This window comes from Tyto alba, unplaced genomic scaffold, assembly GCF_018691265.1.
Source record: "Tyto alba isolate M040663 unplaced genomic scaffold, T.alba_DEE_v4.0 Super-Scaffold_41, whole genome shotgun sequence".
NCBI lineage: Eukaryota > Metazoa > Chordata > Aves > Strigiformes > Tytonidae > Tyto > Tyto alba.
In genome coordinates, this window is record NW_024881317.1 from 14,763,384 (window position 1) to 14,779,070 (window position 15,687).

At 35.5% G+C, this 15,687-nt stretch overlaps 1 protein-coding gene across 1 annotated transcript in view; it reads left to right on the top strand.

Moving 5' to 3' along the window:
• UNC13C (unc-13 homolog C) overlaps positions 1 to 15,687 on the top strand; it is a 212,384-nt gene that overhangs the window by 156,821 nt on the left and 39,876 nt on the right. The window contains exons 21-24 of the mRNA XM_042804059.1: positions 284 to 369; positions 13,038 to 13,164; positions 14,159 to 14,255; positions 14,693 to 14,836. Of these exons, the coding sequence (XP_042659993.1) occupies positions 284 to 369; positions 13,038 to 13,164; positions 14,159 to 14,255; positions 14,693 to 14,836 (454 nt within the window). The remainder of the gene's footprint in view (positions 1 to 283; positions 370 to 13,037; positions 13,165 to 14,158; positions 14,256 to 14,692; positions 14,837 to 15,687) is intronic.

The window sequence follows — 15,687 nt, forward strand, 5'->3', positions numbered from 1 at the left end:
ATCTAAAGTTGAGGAGTTATCTGCAAGATAAATGGATGTTTCTTGATTTAAAATGTCATGTGAGGGAATTTGTGCAATGTTCAACAAATTACTTAGGCCCCTGACATTAGACTAAGGGAAGTTTTTATTTGAAGATTGGATGGTTCATATAACTCTAGAAAACACAAAATACAGTAAGTACATACTAGGGGAATTATTTTGTGGAAATTATTGCTTTTCTGCTGTGCAGCTGTAAGCCTAATTTCTAGCAGCAGGTGAATTGATGTAATGTGATTGATTGCAGGTTCCCTCAAGAGCTGAACATGGGAAAAATCAGCGCTGAAATCATGTGGACCCTGTTTGCCCAGGACGTGAAATATGCTCTGGAAGGTAATTAGAACAAACAATTAATTACACTAGAGAGTTCACCAAGACTGATTTCCACTGCAAATGACCCCTGGCATCAGATTTCTGTGGGTGGGAAGAGCTTTGAGGCATACTTGTTTAAGATGTTTCATAGGTTAGTGAACAAGAATGATTGCACTTCAACTATATGAAGTTGCCTGTGGAAGAAGGAGACAAAAGAACTGTAACTTGAAATACTGCTTCTTATTACCTAAATCTGAGAAAGTCATCAGTGTCCAAAGAACCATAAATATGATTGCTAGAGAGCATTATAGCCATATTTTCTTGCTAGCTGAAAATTGCTAACTTGCCCATAAGAAACATTTGCAGAATGAAGTTATGGAGAAAACACACACAGATAACTAACCTCTTTGTGTTCAAAAGGCAGGTTGTATTCTTTCTAGTTCCAACAGAATTAAATGCAGCTTTCTTTTATTCTTTCAGATAGTACTGTGGTTAGCCATAGGTAAAATATATTTTTTCTTTTCTACAGCAGATAATTTCCAACTAATGGTTTCAAATCCACTCATTAAAGCATGGCTATCACAGAAAAACAAGTAAAAATACCTGCACAAAACTTTTTTATAAAATACTGAGGAGAAGGAATTAAGGAAATAGTCTTAATTAGTGATAGAAATATTGCCGGTCCATATACATGTATTCACATGAACCTTTAGATCACTGTTAAAATCATGACTCTTGAGATTAAGTTCATCACACTCTCCCTAAGTAGTATTTATTTTTGCAGAATAAAAAAATGATAGTTTCTATGGTTTCATTCCTAAACAGGAACCTCAATAAATCTAATCATAAAATACAGATCAGCATGCTCTTTCTCTCTCCAGCTTTGCTGTTTTTTAAATCAATTTTTTCCATGGACATTCTACAAACTGAGTTTGAGTCTGCAGTTGTTAATGACATTAACATATTATGCTCCAAATTCTACAAGATTAGGAGCAAGCCTTTAAATATGGTCACACTCAATCCTCATGGATTTAATGGAGTTCAGCAAAATGCACTGCATTCTGCTATGTCAGTCTCGCCTTCCAAGTTATTAACATAGGCTACCATCTGTTCATATGTAGTGCCCAGGACTGTGATTGCAATCTTTGCCTGACTCAATTTAGTATTAGTCTCCTGAAACAGCATATTTTGTGTTATAAAGTTGATTCCTTTATGCATCCAATCAAGAAATAATGAAATAGTCCAACATTGTTTGCAAAAGGATTGCTGATGTGATAAAAAAAGATTAAACTAGCCCATTCAAGATCCTGTTTCTGGTTTTTCCCACCTTATATATTCCCAAATATATCCAGCCACTCACATCAGCTTAAATTCAGGAAATGAGTATGTCCTAACTCTGTTCTTTAATAGAAGACCAATACTGGAGCATCCAGGTTATATTCCTTTTTCCCTTTTTCCTGAGAGCAGTTCAGAATGGCTGTTCAGGCTGTGTCCCCTCGCTGTACGGATGACTGCCTCCTGTACCAGCCCGGGGGATGGATGGAGCTGCAGCTGCTGTGGGAAGGATCAGGGCTTCCTACCTCCTGTGCTGAGCCAGGCACCAGCAGCTGTTACACCCCTCTGCCTTGTCTCCTCCCTTGATTTTTGCCCAGGACAGACTAGCTAGGAGGGTCTTGTTGTGACATGGAGAAGACAGAGAACAGCAGCAGCAGTGGCCTTTTGCTGAGCGGAGTATAGTGGCTGCATGTGTCTCTGAATACCAAGGCAGCATATTTGCATGTGCCAGGGTAGATGGGTGCTGCCAGGGGAAACAGCTCGCTTCTTGGGTGTGGGAGGAAAGGCCATCCCAAAGCACAGTTCAAGTCTCCACAGCTGCCAGGATCAGGGTGACACCGTACCAAGTTGACATGCCTTGCAGACAAAACTGTACTAAAATCTGGTATTGAGTTTATCGTTTCATTCTAGATCTTTTTCCATTTAAAATTAATAACAATGTTTAGCCTATGCATAGTATTAAAAGTTTTATGCAAACTTTAACAAATCAAGTTCACACGAGTTTTAATTTTTTGTGATTTAAGGAGGTTGCGATTATTTTCATGTATAGATTTTGCATGGAGAAGGTATCACATAATTCCCTTTGAGAACTGATTTGGCCCTTTTTTTTTCCCTCTTGGCAGGTTAATCATGAATGAACAGTGATTTGCGTGATAGATTACACATTGATGTTTGGCATTTAGTTTACACAAGTATGTCTGAATTTATAGGATGTTCATATTTTTGTACTGTCTGGTCCTCAAATTATTCTGTGTTTATGGTAAAAATAAATGAGGACAGAGAGAGCATTTCACAAGCAGTGCAAGGGATTTGTTACTGTCTTCATAAGGTAATAAATCTTTTCCTTTCCAAGTATGAAGATGCAAAGGTTACAAGGTGATGAGAGAGTAATGAGCTGAAATTAGACATGTAATTACAAACATATCTTTTTTATTCTATGTCCTCAGAAATGTCTTTTTCAGATCTTTCATATCTCCAACTTTTGAATAGGTCAGAGTTATCCAGTCTGTTAGGAAGAGAACATTCTAATTGCTGTTGTTATGATAATCTAATTCTGATAGTGGCCAGAAGTCAAGACCAAGCCAGAAATGAATTAGCTGCTATGTAAATACAGCAGTAGACAGTCTCAATTCTGCAGAGCTAAGATTCTGAAGTGTCGGGCCTTATAAATACAGAAGAAAAAGAAAGTCATTATTTTATGCATTTAACATAAGCTTGCTGTTGTCCTCAATGCGTAAGCAGATATCATCTTCCTGTTTCTCTGACAGACTTCTCTTTCATCACAGAAACTGATAAAATGATTTGAAAGAGAAGATGCAGGTCTGTGAGGTGATGCTGAGCACAAAGTCAGCATAGAAAAAAAATGAAAATGGCTAATGCTGTCCAGGGAAACGTCACACTATTTGGTGGCAGATTTCCAGTCTATTTTCACTCCCAACTTTACAATTTACAAAGTTCTCCTTAAGACAGAATATAGCATTGGCTTAGAGGGAAACTACAGAGCAGATCTGGGGAGGTGGGGCTAAGGTTATGGAAGGGAAAACAGGGCAGCATCCACCAGAATTCAGGGTTTCATCAGGGTATCAAAGGATGAAACCTTTTTATTGTAGTGAATCTCATTCTGCATTCACATGTTTCAACAACTGTATTCCATCCTTGTTTTTCCAGAGGCCTGAGGAATAAAGTCATATGTAGTCTCATGGGGAATTCAGAGAAACTGTAAAGGTAAAGAGAAGGAGGTAGCAGTTTGGGTTAATAATAAGCTTTCCCTTGGCAGATAATGAATAAGATTGAATGTGACATGATTGGACGAAGAGGGGAGTTAGAAATGTTCTTTGGTCAGCACAGCAGACAATGATGTTAGTAATAGCAGCTACATACTGCATGTACTGGAGGGCTGAGCTTTGTGAGTGTGAGAATCCACTTAAGTACATATCACGTGCAATGCAGATCCCCAGGCTTGCCTAAAAATTGCTGTAGCCATACTAAATGGCACTATTTTTTTTAAGTTAATTAGACTCACTAATTAAGACAGATAAAGTGGACAGAACTATTCCTAGGAACTAAGTTAATATTTCTTCATGGCATTGTATTAACCTGTATCAATGCGTCTTCTTACTTGGAACTACCAGAGAGACCTCCAGTATGGCACAACCTTGCACTTGGGGGCATGCCCACTATATCATTTAGTCATTCCCTAACCCATTTTCTTTGATTTTACATACTGAACCATAATCAGAACAGTAAGTACTACTGAGTGTTTATACTGAAGTACAAGTCTAGAGTAATCTTAATAAGTTAAAGCTTCTTTATGTCTGATTGTAGGTGTATTCATGGTGCCAGATGTTACTAGAAAAAATGTAGTGCATCACTGAATGCCCAAATTCATTATTTAGTCTTAAAGTTGTCGCTCAGTAATAGCAATGTATATTGCCCCATATATTTAATCATGAAAGCTCTGCCCTTATTTAATCTTCTTTTAAACACTGAATATTAATCTTGTTTTGAAATATTAGTAGCCCTTACCCAGGCAGTCACCAGTTGTAAAGCATTTGTGTATAAACTTTTCCTGAACGTTGCCTAAGTATGACAAAAGCAATTTTACTAGTCAGCATGTACTAGTACTACCATGCTATATAGGTTATTAGACTGTAAATGATGCTTTAAATGAACCCTACACTGATGAATATGTATGGGTTATTTACAGCTCACACGGCCCTGTCCTTTCCACAAACCAATGAGTTGAGTAAGCAAGCATGGAAGAAGTGTTCTGTTCAGCTGAAGTGTCTGTATAACACCTATAGGAGCAGGAAAAGAGCTCTGTCTTATACCAAGGGGCAGTCAAGACTTCCTCTGTAGTTTATTGACTATTTCAGCCCGGAAGAATATTTTGCCTATACTTTCTTATTGTCCTTAATTACTCTTCTTCACCTGTAAGATGATACAACTTCATTGCAACACACATTTTTACAAAAATTAGAGTTATGTCTTTTGTCTGAAATAATTTTATGACTGCAGGGAGAAGAAAAAAAAAAAAAATGAAGCGAAATTGTGACTGTCCCCACAGAAAGTCACTTAAAGGACCTGCATTGTTTAGTGCAGTTCTGCATCTGCTGGTTGGAGAAAACATTCATCCTTTTCTTCCTACAGGACATTCCCCTAGTGCACTTGTGTAGTCCAGCAGCTAGGGCTTGAATTTCCCTGTCCAATTTCCATTGTAGGAGTGGAACCTAGCTGTTGTGCCTCTTCATTAATTCTGTGAGCTAATCACCCCGTGAATGCACTCATATTTTGGACTTCTTTCCTTTTAGAAACAGATATCAATGAGAGCTTTCTTAAAACAAAATATTTTTCTTTATCAGCTGGAATAAAACATTTGAGGAAAAGAAAATTTAAAACAACAAGCAACCTGCATGCTATTTTTTAATCCTGCCTATTTTTAAATGGCACACTAAGACATTTTGTAACAACTTTGCTCATACAGCAAACGACTGTTCCTCTCCTAGCCTCTGTGTTATTAAGGGGAAGACTCAGTATTTTACTTTCAGGACTTTTCCACATATGGAGATCCACTAGTGTCTTTTTTCTCTTGTAGGTGAACAGGTAAAATTCCTCTTATGGGCAAGTGCATTAGTTTTAAACTAAATATTTGATACTGGTTCCAGCACTCCCACAAGAATAGGATAAATCCATTAAAATTGCTTGTTTCCACATTATCTTCTAATAAGCCTTAAGAGCAATTTGTTGGATAACAATTGGAGAACACCTCTGTGTTTTTGCCTTTCCTTTTGCTTTATATACAGAGTCAGATATAACACAGGTAGTTATTAAAGTATAGCCTCATATTTATCTTGCTGCCCAATTCTTACTGGTTTGTACTTTATTCTACTAATTGCTTATAAAATGCTACCATGCCTATTTGGTAATGTTTTATGCTCACTTTGCACTTTTGTGACAAGCCAAAGAGCAGAGAATCAAATCTAAATGTTTCCTTCATGGAAAGATAAATTTTTTAAAAATTAAACAAGTAAATGAAAGTAACCTGTCATAAAAATTACATTGAAGGTGCAGCTGTGTATTCAGCACTTAAACCCCAGTACAATTAAGGCTGCCTTTATTACCTTTATTCTTTTTTCCCTCCTAGATTCAATCATTGTAAAATAGCATTTAATTATGTTGATAACATTTCCCAAGAAGCAGTGATTTCCAAGAAGTATGTATATTCTCTTCTTACTTTGCAATTTTTATACATATTAGAGGTTTATGAAAGCCTAATCAATGTAAATTGGATTCCTATACCATCATTACTTTTACTCTTTTATTAACTTCGGATTAGGTACTTACTCTGAATAAAATTTCAGTGCAAACTATTTGAAACTTCCATCTTATTCTTCAGTACCAGGGCTTTAATCATCATCAGAGATCTTATATCAGATAGGATGGACCATTTCTTCTGCTCCATTCATAGCTTGCATTTCCTTGGGCTTTCTGTAGTCAGTTCATGTGCAAAGCAAAAATTCCACTAACAGTAAAAAGACACAATTCAGGTTATTTCTGTCCTTGGAAGCAAGTGCTTATTTCCTTCTGTAATCAATGGTAGCCATGTATATCCAAAGACAGAATTTTGTCTCTGAGTTTAGCTTTCGTGCTACTTAAATCTCACTCTGATGTGATATTGAAGGGTAAAAGTTATACTGAGGTTGATTTTATTAACTTATTTGCTGTACTGTCATTTTTTTTGTCTTAGTATGATGGATGTACTCAACCGTCCCTCCCTCTTTGCCACCCTTTTTAAATGATTTAAATCACTCAGCTGCAACACTTAGTTGCAAGCAGGACAGAGCAAGTTTATGCTTAATCAAACTGCATATCTTGCATCTTGAGTTGCCCTGTTGGTGATATACCCATCCACTTTTCTGGAAATATTTGGTTGTGAAGCATTAATTAACTGATGAGACTAATAGGCTAAATTTTCAATAAGTAAAAAAGGAAACTAAGTAATGTTAAGATATCAAAGTTAATTTGCCTAAAGTAATTTGAAGTGTTTAGGCAAAATAACACAGTAGGTAAAAAATGGCAGATGCAATGTTTTGTAGTAGAAAATAGGGTTGTTTGCAGCAGATCCATACATCCCTCGTGATATTCCATATTGCATCTCTTAGATAGTATTTAACATTGGTATTTGATGTCCTTGACACTCCCACAATCAGTTTACCTCTCCCGGAAAGCAATGTACAGCTCTGCCTTTTCACATGCTAAGCAGGTGGCCCTGAACTCTCTTGTACCTGCTGTGAAACTGAAGCAAAGCAGAGCACACAGCAAATGGCCTCTGACTTTGAGAGCTCCTCCTTGAATATAAAGGGCAATGTCATATCCACTTTTAAAGTGCACTGCATTAAGTCAAGGATTGATTAGCCCACTTCCACTGCAGACAAAACAAAAAAGAACAGTAAATCTATTTTTTTCTCACAATTCAGAATGAGACAATCTGCCTTCCTTCCCTGGTTGCTGTTCAGTGAAGAAGTATGACTCTGTGGTTAAGAAATCTTTAACAAGATCTCCACTACCTTTCATAATTTACGTATGTTCCCTTAGTAAATTCACTTGGTCTCCCAATACCTCAGTTTCTCATTTGTAAAATGTAATAAAGCAGCTTAATCACCTCATAGAGTTGTTCAAGGTGTAATCCACTATGTTCGTGAAGTGTTCAAAGATATTTTGATGAAGATTTCCAAGTAAATGCAGAGAAAAGATTGAATATGTAGAAGTCTCTTATGAAAGACACAATATATTTTTTTAAAGGAGTATTAGAGGGGTTTATTAGTAGTAAGTCAACTGTAAGTGCAATCCCAAAAAAGCAGGTAATGACACTTGGTTTTCAATATTTGTTTTATTATATTTATCTTGACACAAAGGGCCCTTTCAGAAAGGCCAGTAGTATTTTACATTATCAAAATCAACGTAAATTATACATAATTATCTATTAGTTGTGTCCTGCTCTGTATTTCAGCTAATAACTAGTGACTTCCATTGCCTTTAGCAAAGTACAAGAACCCTGGGATGAAATGTCTAGTAGAATCCAATGTTTTCTTCTAAATCAGTAATGAACTTTGTTTGAGATTACATTTTTCTTCATCTGTGGCCTGATCCAATATGTTACATTCAGAGTCTTCCAGTTCATTTCAGCAGTACAGGAATTAAGTCTAGAGCACTATAAGCGTAATACCCACATTAAAAGAGGCATTGGCATAGCAACTTGTGCACTGTAGGGAAATTGCATTGGGATCAAGTACCCAAAACATTGACTTCTACTTTTATCCAAAACATAGATGTATCATACTGGTGTAATGTTTCCATAGTGGTTCAGAGGAGGAATGGCAATTCACACTCAGTCAATATAATTCCTCACAGGACTTCCTTAGGAGCTCTTCTTCCACTAGCCATACTCAGTCTGTGCCATACAAATACTTCCCAATTATACGACTGAAAGTTTGGAAATAGCAGGTTTTCTGAAAAAGCAGTTCTGAAAGAAATAGATGAAATATGCAGCTAGTAGTCTCTAGAACAATTGGTAAGTAATTATTGCAAATAATACGGAATTATGTCACAATGGTTGAAAATAGCATCTGAATTTTCATGGGAAATCTTGCATTTAATCCAAACACAATTCCCTTATGCTTAGTCTCAAACATTTCTGTTTTAATAAACTGTAGTGCAATGGCATGTATGTAACAGTCAAGCCAACTGATTGTGATATAATTAATTTGCTACACATAAATATTCTTTGTAGTAGTTATTAATCTCTGAAACATCATCTTTAAAGCCAGGAAAGAGGGCAAGCTTTTTTTTTTTTTGTTAGATATTCATATATATATATATACACTCGATTTGTTCATTTTTACAGAAACATGTCCTTCTTGCAGTTCTTGTTCATAATGATTTGAAATATTTTTTAAAACCATCTCATTAAAATACTTCAAGTAATTTAACTGGATGCTGTTACAAAAAACAGCGGCTAGGAAACTGTTGTAGAAAATAAACCCCTTGCTCTTAGCTTTTGTACCTAAGTAAGGGAAAATTAGACTTGAACAAAATATCAAATCGATTACCTGATTATTTAAAATCTTCATCTTTTATGAAGTTTATTAGATTACCCTTGTTTCCTTTTTTTTAGCAACTAATACATATCAAAAATTACATGGATACTCAGAGTGATGTTATTACTTCAAGGTTAAAAAGGACAAAGGATTCTGTAGTGAACAGGAGTCTGTTCCAGTTTGTTAAATGGCATTATGTCTTTAGTGTCATGTAGATGTTTCTGCTTAATAAGATATCATTATGGCTTTATTGACAAAATAGTACAACACTACAAACATCAGACCCAAGCATAATAGTCATATCACAGTTTCTTTTTGTTTGCTGCCTTATGAAAACCTTCTCAGCTTTCTTTAGCAATTACTGGAAGAATGAGCAAGAAATCAAACAGGATTTCAAAGTATTGCTGTTTGGCCACAGGCCTGTGAGGAAAGTACCTTGGATTATAGTCCTTCCTACAATGTCTCTTTATACGTTTTTCTGTAAAAGAATAATTGCCTGCAATTACATTATTTCCTAGATACTGTGTCACCAGGTCCATGGCTGATTTCATCACACACCAAACATATTTGCATATATTAATGCATTCTACAGAATAGTATTTTTAAAAAATATGTCTCTTCTTTCTTGGTTACACAAACAGCACCAGAACAGAAGATTTTTTTTTTTTTCTGTCCTGTTGCTTACTGGAAGTGATCTTGAAGTTGTTACTGTAATTGTAATTTGAACAGCTCAGATGGAATTACTTTTTATACAGTTTTCATTGTGGTTGCAGTTACAATGTCTATTACTGCAAACCTGTGGAAAGCATATGTGCATCACAGCATTACCCCTAAGGACATATTAAAAAAACCCCAGTGTAATCAATACTGAAAAAAAAGATACTTTTACTGGAACTGGGATAGATAAAAGCAGTTGAAGTGCCCCATACATACAGATTACACCTTACAGCTTTTACAGTTTACAGAAAACTTATCAGTATTTTTTTCATTGATTCATGAGACAGTAATGTAGAATAATGTGCCATTATCACTAATGGGAACTGCAAATGTCCTTGTTATGAAACTCAGTAGATTAATAGATGCTTGTAAAAATATGCTTCATTACAAGGAATGTTTCAGAAAAGTAGCAGCACACACAAAAAAAAGATTAATAATATTAGGATTACTATACTGGAGATTCCATTTATCTCGAATCAATTATGAGAAAAGGCTAGTATTTCTATCATAATCTCTGCTGAGCACATTTGCACAGTGTACAATTGACAGGTTTAGTTCAAGACTGACTCAGTATTATAATAATTTTACAAAGCAAGAGTGAACTTTTTTAGAAAAAACATGTGCAGTTAGATGTACAGTTGCTACATCTGTCTTCCAGAAAACCCAAAATAGATATATCTGTATAAGAAAACATGGTGCCAGCTTTCCTTCCAGCTAAAAGACACAGATCTCCAAACTCCAGACATATATCCTGTGTTGTCTCACATTTGCATCAACTTGTGCAAGGTTTTCAGAAATTAAGAAAGCAATCCACTGGTCCTAACCTGAATTCAGAGTGGCTACAGTGATGTTCCTATGCTTTCTAACTGAAATCTATGGTTGCTGTGGATAAACCCATGTAATATCCAGTTAAAATTGTCATGGACTGACTCATGTGGGCACCTGATTTTTTTTTTGGTCCTTTGGTTTATATAAACTGAAGAGGTAATATGCATGGATACAAAATGACTTTGTAGATCGTATGAACTATTTTTTGATGTCCTTATAGGCTAATATTAGGAATTGAGGATGCATTTTTCACTTATCTGTAGCTACAAGTAATATCCTAGGAGACTCTTTTTAAATATTCTTTTCAAGGTATAACAGCCTGGAGAAAAAAACTCAATTATTAACGAATGACACTTGTGGTCACTTCTAGTGTGTTATAATTTAGATCTTAACTTAAAAAAAAATACCAATGAATGGTATTGTGTAAGCGTAGCATCCTGGACAAGTTTACCCATCATTGGCAGCCGCTAATTTCTCAAACTGAAATAAGCATTTGCTTGGTATGTGATACTATAGAAAACATTCTTAAGTTGCATTGTATAACCTAATAACCCATCCATGCAATGCTTGAATAAAGAAATTGTATTCTTTTCAGAAATTCCACTCTTTTGGGAGGCAGTATAAGACAGATTTTAAGCAGTAGACGTGCAGTGAATTTGATAAAAATAAGATAATTTTTCTCAGTCAAAAGGCTGGTCTCACAAGAACTACTTTTTAATGAGCAAATGTTTGGTTATCTAGCTGTCTACAACAACAGATTGTGAAAAAGCTCTTACCAGAATGAAAAAATAAGATTCCTCAGGTCTGTAGAAAGTAAGAACCATCAGAGTAGGCAAACAACTTTCTCAATGTGGTTCTGTTTAAGGCTGGTAACCAATGATATTATGCTAGGGAAAATTTGTAATACTCTCAAGTAGTGATTGGGCATGAAGAAGTGCAATATTTAGACAGAAACAGATTTACTGATTTTTTCTGGAGTGTGATGATAAAGCACTGAAGTTGAAAATGCTAACACAATGCTAAAAAGGCAATAGGAGCCCATAGGGGCACTCCATAAATTGATTCACACAAAACTTAGTAGTTCGTTGCTTAATAATATGCTTCTGAAACACTTCCTGTATGGCACTGTGATATCACTGGAGTGATGATTTGGCATAATAACAAAACTATAAATTTCCTTATGTACCTGCTCAGACCTGAAAAACACAGAATGTGTACTTCACAGTGCATTTGTACTGACAGAGAACCGAGTGGTATATTCAACTGTGTGTATGACAGAGGATGGGATGTTCCTGCTGTTATATAAAATCAGGTTCGCATCCAAATATATATGAAAAAATTGCATAATACTATGTTATGATGCAAGCAGAAGTAAGGACCAAAAAGGAGGTTTGAAAGAGGTAAGTTCTTAATATATACTATTTACACAAGAATGCCATTCCTGCCGAGCATCTGTATTAGATCACTTTTTAAGGGAGCTAAGAAAAGAAAATAGTCTTTCGCTTAAGGAAGAATGTGCAAGTGACATGACACAGATGAGATCTGTGGAGATTTTAGGTATCTGTGAGCAGTCAGTGAGAGAAGGATTACTCTGCCCGGGATTTGTGGATACATGGTTTCCTGCTGTAGGAGAAGGAAATGAAAGATTTGAGCAAGGAGCCAAGATTTGAGCCCGTCAGTCAATGGAGTGAGAGAATGGAGCTGTCTAGGCGCTGAAGTGGCTGGATGGGGAAGACTGCAGAGCACGTTGCACATTGGATAAGATAAAATAAGGACCATAATCCTGGAAAAAAAGATGGATGTTTTTACCAAAACAATTAAATCAGACTTTAAAAATGCAGGAATTGGTTACAGGTGGCTCCATGAATTCTGCCATCCATGATCAGCTGCATATCCAGTATATTGAAAACAGGAGGACATGGAGAAGGTGAAGCCTATTTGAAAAACTTCAAAAACACTTGATTAAACTGTCTTTGCTACTTGTGCCATGTATACATCAGATTGATGCAGAGTTGTCTCCTCTTTCTTTTTCTTAATTATATGTGATAAATGGAGCCTAGTTACTAATGCAGGTTTCACAGATTCATACAGGACTGGCATTTATAGTTGTTACTTCATTTGGCTACTACACAGTGATAGTTGTCTTTTCCAACTTAACACCTGACACAGCTTCTTAACCATTTTGTAACAATTAAAGAAGAATCTAAAGAACAGGAAATCAGCGAATTTGTGGGGTTTCCTCACTGCAGTGAAGAGAGTTGAAAAGCCTAACTTGTGGTCTGGTCTTTGTTTTGTTTTTTTTTTTTTTTTTCCTAAGGGTACTCAGAACCTGAAGATTAAGATTGTGGGTACAAGTACCTAAAAAAATCAAACTAATTGTGCTTTAAAATGCAAGTACTGTATTATTATGTCACTACTGCACTGAAGCACAAAAATGATATTTACTGTTAGAATGCTGTTAAATGCTTTTATTTCAACTCATTCTATTTACAGAACATGAAAAGCAGCGGTTATGCAAAAGCACAGACTATATGAATTTGCACTTCAAAGTGAAATGGTTTTATAATGAATATGTACGAGAACTCTCTGCTTTCAAGGATGCAGCACCTGAATACTCTCTGTAAGTAGCGTATAGGGAAGTCTCCCATGAGTTTGGTGCAAGGTTTATTTTGGTCAAATATTTATGCTCAACTTTGTGCAAGATCTCAAAGTGAGTAGCACTGACAATTCCTTTACTTTTCAAACTTTCCTCCTCTTTAATTCTTCTTTCTATCAAAGGAAATAGCCCAGGTGTTAAAAGTGTGGCTAGCTGTTTCATAGGACGCTTCATCCAACTGTTGTAACTTCAGGTCTTCATAGATGATGAAATATTTCGGTCAGAGAATGTCTGAGGAAGGTATGAAATGTGGGAACAGCAGCAATATTAGTTATAGGCCCCTGCATTTGTTTCATACCCAAATTTGGATAAAGATACAATGCTAATGGAATATACTACTGAAATTATTCTTACTGCATTGGGTTAACATTCAGCTGCTGCTTTAATTTGCACCTTCCTTCCTGCAATGCATTCAGTCGTCTTCTTTTATATGAGCTATCCTTAATCTCATTCCTTAATCTTCTGCAAGTCTGCTGATTTGCCAAGATGTTTTGGGACCTGTTATTGCATTTATTTTTTTTTTTTAAAACAACTAAAGAAAAATAAAACACAGATTATGTTTTATTAAAGCAAAGTTTTATCCAAGTTATTTCACATACAAATAAAAAACAAAAGTCAACAAAGAACCAATACTGATAAAAGACACATTCTAAAATTTAAAAAAATGTCTAGACTATGATCCTCTGCAAAACATGGACACATTTCTCTGGTGGGTACTGTTAATTTCACATCAGTACAGTAGACCAGTTAGAGTATTGCGAAACTGAAACCTGGAAGACCTTTTGGTAGCCACAGAGTCTTTGCTGACAAAATTTTTTCTAGAATGATAGACTTCTTAGCAACTAGAAAAGGTGTGAAGACACAAAATGCCAAACTGCTGGGTGGTACAGCATCCCCCCTTTCAGGATCTTTATGAAATGTAGTTACATTACTTTCTAAAACTGGTTTTAATTTTCAGGTGGTTTGAACCATTTGTCATTCAGTGGCTGGATGAAAATGAGGATGTCTCAATGGAATTTCTTCACGGAGCACTAGAAAGAGACAAAAAAGATGGGGTGAGCCTTTACTTTTTAAAGAAAATAATAGAAAAAGTATTAAGACAGTTATTTAGTATGGCAAATCCAGAAGTCCCACAGTATCCTTGTTAGACCTCAGGAGATATGCTGTTAGTAATGGTTCTTGGAAGATAACCCTATGAACAAATTCCTGCTTTAATTCCATCTGTCTAAATTCTCCATAGACTTCAATCTATGGTTTCACTCAATTCTGATGTGTTACTGACATCATAAAAGAGAATTTTGTTTTTATTTTTAAGATGTTGAAAAGTAATAGAAACGTGAAAGCCACATTTCTCTGTATTAATAGTCAGATTTTTTTTTATTTATTTTTATTGATTACTTTTTATAACTGTAGCAAGAATTTCAAGTTTAAGAAAATCGGATAACACAGTTTTGATCTCTGAACAAACATTAACTCATTTGAATGTTTCTAGTTTCAGCAAACATCAGATCATGCCCTCTTCTCTTGTTCTGTGGTTGATGTCTTCACACAACTCAATCAAAGCTTTGAGATTATTAGGAAACTGGAGTGTCCTAATCCAGAAGCACTATCTCATTTAATGAGAAGATTTGCAAAGGTAAATTAAAATCAGTGCATCTTGACTAAGCTTTGAGTGAATGACTCTGTTGCCATATACTTAAAAACTAAGTAATTCCAATGTTCTCTGGAATCAATCTCTTCTATCTCTGACAGGGATCTTAGAAAGACATTGGTGTCTGTGGCTTAAGACTGTTTTTCATCTACTCTGCCAAAATAATTTACCAGTGTGAGAAGTTCTGTTCTCTCTGAGGTTTCATATTTATATATGTTATACAATCTTTTATTATTCTTGATAAGAACTGATTACAATTCCATTAATGGAACAGTTTGGTGAAATGCAATTATCTAATTAGTCAGAGCAAGGGAAGCTAAAATTCAAGGTATGGCAATAAAGTATTGTTGGTTGAAGCCCTGAGGTGGTAGTTCTTTTTCATCTGCTCTTAGGCCACCTTTCTATTTGGATTGTAACGTTTCCTCACAATCTTTAGATTTCCATTATAGTCCTGACAGCTTTAAAAAAGTTTGCATTTACATTTATTCCTGTTCTTCCATTGCAACAGTTTTCTGTTTGCAAACAAAGTTCCTATTTACATTATTATTGTAAGGTAAGATCATATTGCCAGGCTTTGAACAGTGCTCCCTTGGTCTTCTTTTTCCATTATATTTTTAATCTATGTATTTCCACCCTAGATTTCTTGAGCTTGCTACTATTTCATTAAGTATGTAGCACATTGTAAGGAGTAGAGCTCTCAATGCTTCTCAAAAACAGTATGACTAAAATTAAAGTATCTCTGCCATTGAAGATTACATTCCATGAAGAACAACCCACCATCTGTTGTGCAAGGATTTGAAAATGTGCTCACAGGATTGTTTATATCTGAAAAAATA